The sequence below is a fragment of the Balaenoptera acutorostrata genome, chromosome 11 (assembly GCF_949987535.1).
Source record: "Balaenoptera acutorostrata chromosome 11, mBalAcu1.1, whole genome shotgun sequence".
Classification (NCBI taxonomy): domain Eukaryota; kingdom Metazoa; phylum Chordata; class Mammalia; order Artiodactyla; family Balaenopteridae; genus Balaenoptera; species Balaenoptera acutorostrata.
This window is the reverse complement of record NC_080074.1, coordinates 51,998,104-52,009,599: the sequence shown is the minus strand read 5'-3', so window position 1 is coordinate 52,009,599 and position 11,496 is coordinate 51,998,104. Positions and strand designations below refer to the sequence as shown.

The window sequence follows — 11,496 nt, the reverse complement described above, 5'->3', positions numbered from 1 at the left end:
AGGCACAAGTCTATAATACTCCCCGTTGATTACATATAAAAGACACAAAATATTAGTTTATTAGAAGCAGCTTGAACCACTGCTGTACAAAGCAGTTCTCTGATGGAACAGATTTATGAAGTAACAGCTGAAAGGTATGTAGATCACAAGATACATGACAAATGTACTTTATTACACGGATCAGAAATACCATATGTACTAGCAGTTACTGTACAGTGATACACAACACCCAACTAAGACTATTTAAAGGTTTTGCTGATATTGAAAACTATAAAGACAATGTGAGAATGAGAAAGTGTTTCGTAAGACAGCATAATGCCAAGACACGTCATCGCTTTAGGAAATTAAACACACTCTGCATATTATAAACTTAATGTATTATAAAACTATGCCGTTTTTAAATTAAAATGCAAAGGACTTCACCCCATTCATTGTTTAAAGCAGATGTTCATAACGTTTTTCCATACTTTAAAGTGGAACTTAGTGGAATGAATACCAGACTTAATGACATTAACAAATTTAAGATTTCAGATTTTGTTACTTCCACCAAAAAGATACTTAAGTCTGCAATCATGGGGTACCAAAAAACTACCTAAGGGCAAAATAAGCACAATACATTTCAAAGTGACAACTTCCTGCAAGGCACTTCTTAGCTGGAAAGGACTTCACCAGCTTTCTACTGAAATTCCAAGTACAATATTTGACTCCATTCTGCCACATTCCAAACAAGTGACTGTCCAGTCTTAGCTTGACAGGATAGTCCTCCCAAGCTGCTTGTTCCACCTCCCAACAAACATCTTAGTTAGAAGGTTCTTCCTTAGATTCAATCAAAACCTGTCTCTGAAGCTTCCCATCAGAGACATTCATTCTACACTCTGGGACAGCCTTGCCCACTACTTAATAATTGCATAGCTTTAGGCAACTTTACTTACCTCTTCAAAGCTGTTTCCTCCTCTGCAAATAGAGATAATAAGAGTACTGACCCCACAGTATTGTTTTAGGGATTAAATGAAATAATACAGGTAAAGCATTTAACACAGTAAGCATTCTCTAAATGTTGGTTATTACTAGTATTCTAGCAAATGAGTCCTATTTGACATCGCATCCTATTCTTCTCCTATTCTAAAATAGGTACGAAAGACTCTTGGCATTCAACTGTGTAAAGTTTAAGGGTTTTTGTAAGCAGGCACAAACCTCGCCCTGGCCCTCCTGCTGCCTGATGGGGCCCTGGGAACAACAGAGTGGCCTTAACCTGGCATGAGTATTTAACAGTTCCCTATTCCCCCTCAACATTTCCTTGTTAAACTGGCATGTGCCTGCTGCAATGGTGTTTTTACATTCTGGCAAATACAGGGGAAAAGCTTTGTATTTTTTGACTATAGCATGAATGTGAATCGCTCTGCCAGGTGGCATCAGAAGTTAGTTACTTAGCTAGTAAGCTTAGTCAACAGCCCACCATCTGCATCTCAGTTGTAGTATTTATAAATTTGGGAATTCCCTGAGGTCTCTTTAGATTTCTCCTATTTATTCTATTTTGTGGCTAGCACTTCACTACTCCTACACACCACTACCCTCACCATCAACACCAGTCCATTTCAGATATTTAAATCAAGTCATTTATAGCCAGTTACTTTTTTTCTCCAACTCCTAAAAATCATATCCCAGATATATTGATCCAAATTTTGAAAATATTCAGATTTCCTCATAAGCAAATATATTCTGCTGCATATTTACTCTACACAGCATGTGAACTAGTAGGGGGAAAATGTATCTAAAATGTGACATTAGAAAAAAACATATAGTCAAAACCACTTGATTCTACTTTAGAGTGTCAATGGCAGTTCACATTCATTCTCTGATTAGTAGCTTGGATACACTGAATGTAGGCTATACCTTTAGGATGGGATCAGCCCATTCTAAGGGCATGCTACCAAAGGAACTCCAGTCTGGTTTAGGCCTAGAGATTTGAGAAGGGGTCAATAAATCATTTCTCTACTGAAACCAGCTCTTCATCTGATCCTGAGCCCCCCGAACAGACTGAACCAAAAATAAGTATTCTACCCTAAAACTACCTTTTTTTCTTAGCAAGAGTTTGCACACCCTTGAGAGGCAGAATGACACTGCAAGAGCACAGGCTCTGGAGCTTGACTGTCTGACTTTGAATCCCAGCTATATGGCCTGTGTGCCTCAGTTTCCCCTGGTGTATATAGAGATAATATCAATACCAAACTCAAAGGATTGCTGGGAGGATTAAATGAGCTAATACTTCTATTGAAGAGTTTAGGATTAAATAATTTAGAACAAAGCCTGATATGCAAAGCAACCAATAAATGAAAGCAGTTTTGATTATCCTTAGATGATTTTAATTTTAAATTTAATTTCTTAAAAACCAAAAATAAAATGTCACATTCAATCCCTAATGTGATTCAGCCCACTCAATATAATTCCAAAAAATGATTTGGTGCTTAGCTTGAGCTCCATCTGGTGGTTTTACAGAATTCTCTGGAAAACATCAGTCAAAGAGATGACAAATTTTATGAAGCTAATCATTTAAGAGATTAAAGGACTATGCTATACTTCTCAATTTATAACCTCCAGGAAAAAAGCAACAAAGAAGTGATCGTACATTGCACTCATTCTGGAATGCTAGCCTAAATTTCCCGCTAAAATTTGGAGGTAGGAAGAATCCTGCTGGCCACACAGTTCAGGAACTCAGTGACCGTAGAGGTCCCCATCACAAGCTATGCAAGACAATTTCTCTTTCATAGCCAACTTGCCAGAGGACATAGGACACTTGAGAACATGTTTCTCAAATACGTTTTTTGATAGTGATATTTTGATTTTGTTAACTTTTAAGTTAAATCCTGACTGCACAAACTTCATGACTAGACAACCGTAAATGACCAGCCTAACATCACTGAAAGGCCCTGGATGAGAGCTCAAAGCTACTACCTACCGTTGGAGTGAAATTGGAGGTTATCAGCCTCAGAAAACATGATATCCCTGGTACTGGCTTCTGACCTCAAAAATCCAGAAAAAACATACATAACGATGCTGCCAACTTTTAAATAAGCACTAAGTGTGTAACATCACTGATGTAGACAATTCCTATGATGGGGAAAAAAAAAAGGAAACAGCTGGTATATTTAGGCTGATATTATCATGGCTTAATTAGATAATGTTAGCAAATTTTTATTTCATGAATAAACATTTATGTATTTGCCTTTTCCTCACAAACTCTGTTGTTCAAAATTATACCAAAAGGCAAAAAAGGGCCATGAACTTTTTTGAACTTTCCAACTCACATCTTCTGTTAGCTTCCTTAAGTATGTAAAAATAATCCACTAACTTTTTGGTGAACTAACCACTGAATAGGTTGACAAAAGCCTATTATATAAAATAATCCTGAGATTTTACTAGCATTAAATTTAAGCTTCAAATCTCCTAAAAGATTTGGGTCCTGTCCTATTTATCTCTATACTGTGTCCCAGCGTAGCTGTGTGCCCAGTACAGAATTTGTGACCTGATGCCTAAGTGACCTTATTCCACTAGGTCTCACTTTTAACTTGGTTTTCTCTGAAGCTAACAGCCTCTTCTGAGTACATACCCATGAGGGCAGACACTCGTCTTGTTCCCTGGGTCCCTAGCACCTGGAAAAGTCTGCTAGATCTCTATATGACTATATAGGCATACTTCGTTTTATTGCGCTTTGTACATATTGCATTTTTTTTTTTTTTTACAAATTGAAGGTTTGTGGCAACATTCTGTCAAATAAGTCTATCAGCGCCATTTTTCCAACAGCATTATTTTTTAATTAAGGTATGTATATCGTTTTTTTACATGCAATGCTATTGTAAAATAGACTACAGTATAGTGTAAACATAATTTTTATATGCACTAGGAAACCAAAAACTCATGTGGTCCACTTTATTGCAGTGGTCTGGAACTGAATGTCCAGTATCTCCGAGATATGCCTGTACTAAGCTAATATTGTTTTTGAATCTTCAAGTATGTAGCATTTCCCAAACTTAATGACGATGTAATATATTTTTTTCACCACACATCCAGAAAAGCTAATTCTGAGAATCATACTCTGAGAATATAAAAACTGAAGCATATTAAACTAGTTCCCAGGATCTTCTAATCTCCTAAAAACATGGAGCATAATAATTTGCACATGTCAATATTCCACCCCAAAATTTAAAATTTTTAAAAAATTTAACTGAAGAATCTGGTCTTCTCTACTACTAGGAAACCTTAAGGATATATGAAAGAACAGATCTTCAAGATCTAGACAGAGTATCTTTTATTCTGAATTACACAAAATCAAAACTCCAAGCAAGTACTGCTTATACGATCCACTGACATATTTTCACGATATATAATTTACTTTAAATCTGAGTTAGCTCAAATTTGTCAGTATAATATTATGTTTCATCTTTCCTAAGAATGATTACAACCGCATTAATACTCGAGAGGATTCTGATGTCTGATAATCCCTGCATATTGGATAGCATTCAATTAAAATATCAGTGTAGCTTTCATTCATCAAAGAAAATATTTTATTCAAGTTACCAAGACAAATTTGAGGAGTTACCTTGGGCTTGAATTGAAGAAAAAGGCCAAGTTAAAAAATGGAAACAAAGTTTCCATTTGGTGGAAGCTGAAATCAATGTATACATTCTAATCAAAGACCTGCCCCATGTGGCATTTTTCAAGTTTTTAAGGGTCTACCAGGCCAAACCCTTCGCTGCCTTGATAGCTTTTGCTTTGCTTTTTCCTTTCTTTTTCTCTCGCTTTGCTTTCAGCCTTTTTCTTTGCCTCTGGTTCATCCATACGGGGTACTGCCCATGCTGGTCTAGAAGAGTCTTTTTGTTTCTCTTAATATCAGTCTCCATTTTCATGTCATCTGAATTAAAACATGGAAAAACTATTAATACTCACGAATGCAACCCCATGAAAAAGCACATTAATGCAATGAGGACACTGAACTTAAAAGTGGCATGAAACTACAAAAGCAAAAAAAATAAAAATAAATTCCTTTATTTGTACAATGATCTTCGACTAACACTCAAAAAACTCCTTACAGCACATTCAGTAGAATCATACACATGATGCAATGTGTTCCCACAACCATGAAAGACATAAAAAGTATCTGTGAGGAACTAGAGACATCATCTATTTAGTCACTAAGAAACTTTCTAAAGAATGTTGTTATGCAACCCAATCAAAAAATGGGCAGAAGACCTAAAGAGACATTTCTCCAAAGAAGAAATACAGATGGCCAATAGGCATATGCAAAGATGCTCAACACTGCTAATTATTAAGAAATGCAAATCGAAACTACAATGAGGTACCACCTCACACCAGTCAGAATGGCCATCATTAAAAAGTCTACAAATAACAAATGCTGGAGAGAGTATAGAGAAAAGGGAACCCTCCTACACTGTTGGTGGGAATGTTAAGTTGGTGTGGCCACTGTGGAAAACAGTATGGAGGTTCCTCAGAAAACTAAAAACAGAATTACCATTTGATCCAGCAATCCCACTCCTGGACATATATCCAGACAAAACTATAACTCAAAAAGATACATGCACCACTATGTTTGTAGTGGCACTATTCACAATAGCCAAGACATGGAAACAACGTAAATGTCCATCGACAGATGAATGGATAAAGAAAATGTGGTACATATATAGAATAGAATACTACTCAGCCATAAAAAAGAAAAAAAAGAATGAAATAATGCCATATGTGGCAACACGGATGCAACTATAGATTATCATATTAACTGAAGTATGTGAGAAAGAGAAAGACAAATACCATATGATATCACTTATATGTGGAATCTGAAATATGACACAAATGAACCTATCTATGAAACAGAAACAGAATCAGGGACATAGACTGGTGGTTGCCAAGGAGGAGGGGACTGGGAGAGGGTAGGAGTCAGAGTTTGGGATTAGCAGATGCAAACTATGATATATAGAATGGATAAACAACAAGGTCCTACTGTATAGCACAGGGAACTATATTCAATATCCTGTGATAAACAATACTGGAAAAGAATATGAAAAAGAATGTATATATATGTATAACTGAGTCACTCTGCTGCACAGCAGTAATTAATACAACATTGTAATTCAACTATACTTCAATAAAAAATAAATTAAAAAAAAAGAGAACATTGTTATGATTGTCCTTTGCAACAGTGAAAGTTAAATAGGAAACATTTAGGAGATATGGGTTTGAATTACCGCATTAGGGGTAAGTTTATGGTTCTGAAAACATGCGAGTTATGAGAACACTCCTCGGATTAGGTGCTTTCTCGAGCTAAATAAAATTGTTGTGTCAATAAAAAGTGCACCCACGCTTCTAATGGACAGGCCTTAGAAGAAAATAACCTATTAGGAATGACTGGCCACTTCCAACGAAGAGTACTTGGAAGAGGAACAGCAGTAAGCAGCAAGCTTCATGACACAACAGACCGGGATATCCTGGGGCTGCCACACTTTCTTATCCAGGTCACACTCAGGTATCCAGCTCTTCTAACGGAAGACTTAGCAGGAAGCTCAGCACAGCCATGCTGTGGTCCATCTATCACCAACCTTATCTATTGTGAAGGACATGTCCACAATGTCCCTCTCTGGGAACTTACCAGGGTATACAGGTTTTCTGTGGACTCTGCTACCTAACATATTATATTAGTTCATTTATCTGGTTTACTTTGTGTCTCCTCCAATGTGATGTAAATCCCACTAGGATGGAGGCCATTTCTGTTATTCATCATTGTTGCCTCAGTACCTAGAATAGTGCCTGATATACATTAGCCCTTCAATAACTGGTCACTGAATGATTATTTTAGGTGCTGTTCTAGGCTCTGGGGATACAGTGGTCCAAATAAGCTCCTTGCTCTCATGGAGTTCTCAATGTTCTGTTGAAGGGAGAATGACAAAGCAAACTTCAGCTTGTGGTTACAGCCTTTTTAAAGAGAAGTACTGGAACGAGATTAAGTAGGACCAGGCAGGCTGTGGTAAGCACATGGAAATATAATGAGGTGATTTAAGCATGGGAATGACATAATTGATTTATATCCTAAAAAGATCATACTGGGTGATATGTCAAAAATGAATCAGAAATGAGCAAAAGCTGAAGAGAGAGGTAAAATGGCTACTACTGTGGTTCAGGCAAGAGATAACTGTCATTAAAGTGAAAGCATGAAAGTAGGAGAAAAATGGATAGATTCCTAATGTATTTTGGAGATAGTCAAAAAGATGTGCTAATGGTTTATAGGTGGGGGATAAAGGAAAGAGGGATTGAGAATAATGACTATTATACACATTATATACAGCCTCCAACTTTAGACTATATTAAAACACAAACGTACCTAGAATCTGTCAAAATCAAATACAGGGAAACTAATCTTTAGGATAATAATATAAGGGCAGAGGACTCTCAGAATGGAACCTAGATCTTGCAAAGGGTAAAATGAAGAAAGACCTCCTTCTATCCTGCCTAGTTCTTGACTCCTGTGTACCCTCCCAACGAGAGTGTGTCTAGGTTTGTCTACTCCTGTAGTACTGTCTATTTCTGGACACTTAGGCTATTGTATAAGCACAAAAGGCCCTCTCTGAATAATCCAAAACATACCTACTCACATGAGGTGGCTTTAAAATAGCTTAGCATAGAATCTCTAGTAGCACCTCCGAAGAATTATGTGGGCATGGCAGGACGTTTGTAGGGAAGCAAGTGTGAGAAAGAATGGAAGACAGTGAAAAAGGGAAAAAGAGCCACAAAAGGAAGTTGATACAATTTTTTTTTTAAATGAAACACATAAACTCACCTGTTTCATCTTTCACCACACATTGCATTTTCTCTTGACAATGTTTGGGTTCCACCACAGTTGCTATCTCTTGAACGTCTTTCATTAAAACATCACCATCTACTTTAAGAATACTTTTAAGTCTGCTGAGCTCCTTTGGGGCATTCTTTTTTCTCTTTTCAGCACGCATCTTCCTTTTCCACTTACTCCGTAAGCTTTTAGCCATATTTTACCTGGAAAGCTAAAAAATTACATTTTCAAAAGCAACTATTTACTATCAAAAAAACAAATCCTTGGAAAACCAGGTCAAAAGGCATCTCTACAGAACATGAACAACTGGAAAGTAAACTCTTCACTCTGTTCATGATTTATGATGGCATAATGTACAAATTATGTGAGGATCAACGCGGCATATACAGCCACTAAATAACAATTAAGAACACCAAACCAAACTCCCCGTGGCCACTGGCACACTGTGAGGCAAGCCAATGCTGAAAGCTCCTGTAGTTTCCATACAAGATGCAGAAATTTAATTTCCCCCCAAATGCAAAGAGTGCCATCACCTTACATTTATGCAACAACTTAAAAATCACAAAATATTTTGTAAATCTTTTAACTGAATCCTGATTTCCCCCAAACCTACAGGCGACCCCACCCACCCCAATTTTCCTCATTATCCACCCCCTCAAATCAATCTAGCTATTTTAAACTTGTCTATTTCTACTCTTGCTTTCCCTCAACCCCTCAGTCCCAGCCCATCCCTCAGAAGGTGGCCAACGTGAGCTTTTAAAAACTTAAAGAGCAGACACTGTCTTTCTTGGAATTAATGATTTTCCAACTCATATATTCAAGATCTACAAGGGTGTTGGTGACCTGGCCCCTGCCTCCTTTAACTCTTATCTCATGCTCCACCCCATCCTCAAGCACCAACTACATCTGAAGAAAGTCCAATCAATGACAACCGAGGGACAGTGTGGGGATGTGATGAGGGCTGGGAAGGGATTATAGGGATTATAAACAGTTTAGAGGGAAGCTCGTGGGAATGACTTATAACATCATCTTGACTGTGCTGACAGATTTATGTTTGTGTGTGAGTATACATGGATATATCTTACACACTTTAAATATCTACAGTTTGTTGTGTTAATTACACATCAATAGGCAGTTAATCACTAAGACATTATTTTGAAAAAAAAAAGAAAAAGAAAAATGTCCAAATGACGTTGACTTCAGTATCTTTACATTTGCCGTCCCTTTGCCTGGGAACTTATCCTTCACTTCAGTACCTCAGAGACAGCTTTTCTGACTCCTGTAAGCTCACCTCCTTTTATTCTCTACCACCTCATCCTTTTCTTTCCTGTTTAATACGTGTTACAATCTAAAATTCTTAAGTTTATTTTCTGTCATTCCCGGTGGCCTGTGGGCTCCACGAAGGCAAGGGATAAATAGGTCTTGTTCGCTACTGGATCCCCCAGTGCGTAGCACTGTGCACACAGTAAAGTTTAAGCAAACATTTGTTAAACGGACGACTGGCGGAGTAACATTTCTGGACGGCAGCAATCACAAACTCACTCTGTCCCGTGTACAACAACGCAAGCCCTGCGAGGGGCTGGGAGAGAAGGGTTGCGGTACACAGCCCTGAGCGGGGCTGAACCACTAAGGACGACTCCACTTCCCACAGAGCACCGGGAAGCCCGACCAGGACCACCAAGGCAACGGGAGACCCTCGTCCTAGAGGAGGCCTGCGTCTCTGGCCCGGGCTCAACCTTGCCAGAGAGGGACGAGGCTTGAGAGTCTTTCCACGGGCGCCGGAATCGAGTCCCAAGTCCCACGCCCCACTGGAGCCGGTTGGTAAAAAGGACTCACCTGAGGACACCCAGAAACTCAGACACCGCACGCTGCTCACGCCGACCGGAAGTCCCCGCACTTCCGCCTTCCCGGCAACCCACTATACTGCCCCGCCCCCCGGGCGGCGCGCTGCTCGCCGGGAGCCAAAATGCCCCGGATGGCCTCGAGAGGCGGAGCCCTCTGGAGTCCCGGGCTGACGCGCTTCTTGTTTTGGGTGCGAGTGCGGACCTGGGAGCTCGGCTTCTCCCAGATAGATTCTGAAGTCGGATTAGGGAAATGCGGGGAAGCCGGGTCGAGGGTCGGACACCAGCTAGGCCTGCGTCCCAAGCATGAGCGGGGTAGCCCCGAGACTAACCCAAGGAGGGAGAACCGCCAGATGACCCTGCCGTCAGGTAGGGAGCTCAGAGCCGACCTCTAGATTCACGTCAGACCTCCCCATTCGCATATATTCACCACGTCACGTGTTCCTCTAGAAGCCGAATTAAGACCTTTATTTGCAGCCCTTAAATTTCCCCATCCCCGGTGGTGGTCTCACGGTTGTACACATATATCAAAACTTGTCAAACTGTATCCTTTAAGTATGTGCAATTCATTGTATGTCCGTTATACCTCAAAGCTGTTACCAAAAACAAAAACCCCTTTCTCATCCCGAAGACAAGTTCAAAGGGTAAAATGATCAGACTAATTCAGTTCAATCAGTGTTTACCCGGCTAATCACTAATGTATACCAGACACAATACTTAGCCTAGGACACTCGGCTTCGGTGATGGTCACGCTGATCACAAACACCACCAGTTCTTTTTGTTATTATTTTACATATGCTCCTAATATCACTGGCTTTGGAGTCGTACAGGTCTGTGGTATTTATGGTTCTAACACTTCCTTGTGAGTGATATGAGTACTATCTCAGAGCCTGGATTTCCTTATCTATAGAACGAAGCTAATACAACCTAATAATCCTAGGTAGGGGATGTAAGAGCTCAACAAATGGCCGCTCATATCATTTTCACATAATAAATTCAAACATACACGGGACTATTTGTAAGCAATATTTTCTAGAGATTTACAACATGCACCAAAAACCAGTAAATGAATTGTCTTTAATCATGGCTTAGTAAACTCCTGTCTGGTTACTAGTAAAAGAGTTCATTCTGAGACAATTTATGGGTCCCTTTTTTCTTTAAATTTGTGTCCTTGAAGAAACCATGCATCATGTGGAAATTACTAAACTCAGACTACAGCAAGTTGTTTTTGTTTTTTGTTTTTTTAAACAGAGGCTGGAAAAAGCTCATAACATGCGGTATATTTAAAAAAAAATGCTTGAAAAACCTGCTTCCTTTAGAGATTAAGAAGTTCCTACACAGCAAGTGAATTTCTATTTTAAAGTTAACTATATGTTAGATCTGGCCACCTCTCCCAAAAATACATGTTCACATTGCATTTTAAATCAGAGAAAGCTCACTTTCAGATAGTCCAAATTGACTGCATCTTGCTTAACATACCAGGCCAAGACTTTTGAATAGATACTTGGCACCAAAAAAGAGAAAAAAGTTTATTATGAAAATGTCATAGTGTTAAATATATGCCATAATTCTGCATTACTGATGCTTTAAAAGGCTGAATCCTAGATTGCATTACTGAGAAAAAAACCTTTTTGAACATGTTCCTCACCAGTTTATATAAAAGCAGTTCTAACAGAATAGTTAAATGGCCTTGCTATATTTAAATATCCTTAATTCATTCCCTCGTTCATACACTTGAGTATGCATTCTGTGATAGGCACTATGCTGGGTATACAAAGATGATGGGAACTAAACTACCGTCTT

General features: G+C 38.9%; 1 protein-coding gene across 2 annotated transcripts; it reads right to left on the bottom strand.

Moving 5' to 3' along the window:
- Window positions 1-4,289: 4,289 nt before the first annotated feature.
- LLPH (LLP homolog, long-term synaptic facilitation factor) lies at window positions 4,290-9,837 on the bottom strand. 2 transcript variants are annotated; one of them, XM_007179757.2, is made up of 3 exons: window positions 9,689-9,837; window positions 7,844-8,063; window positions 4,290-4,909 (listed from the first exon to the last, which is right to left on the bottom strand). In XM_007179757.2, exons 2-3 carry the CDS (start codon window positions 8,046-8,048, stop codon window positions 4,731-4,733), a joined length of 384 nt encoding a protein of 127 aa, XP_007179819.2. In that variant the 5' UTR covers window positions 8,049-8,063; window positions 9,689-9,837; the 3' UTR covers window positions 4,290-4,730. The 2 variants fall into 2 exon arrangements, with proteins under 2 accessions (XP_007179819.2, XP_057412402.1); XM_057556419.1 differs by having other exon boundaries at window positions 7,844-8,055; window positions 9,689-9,777.
- Window positions 9,838-11,496: the final 1,659 nt, after the last annotated feature.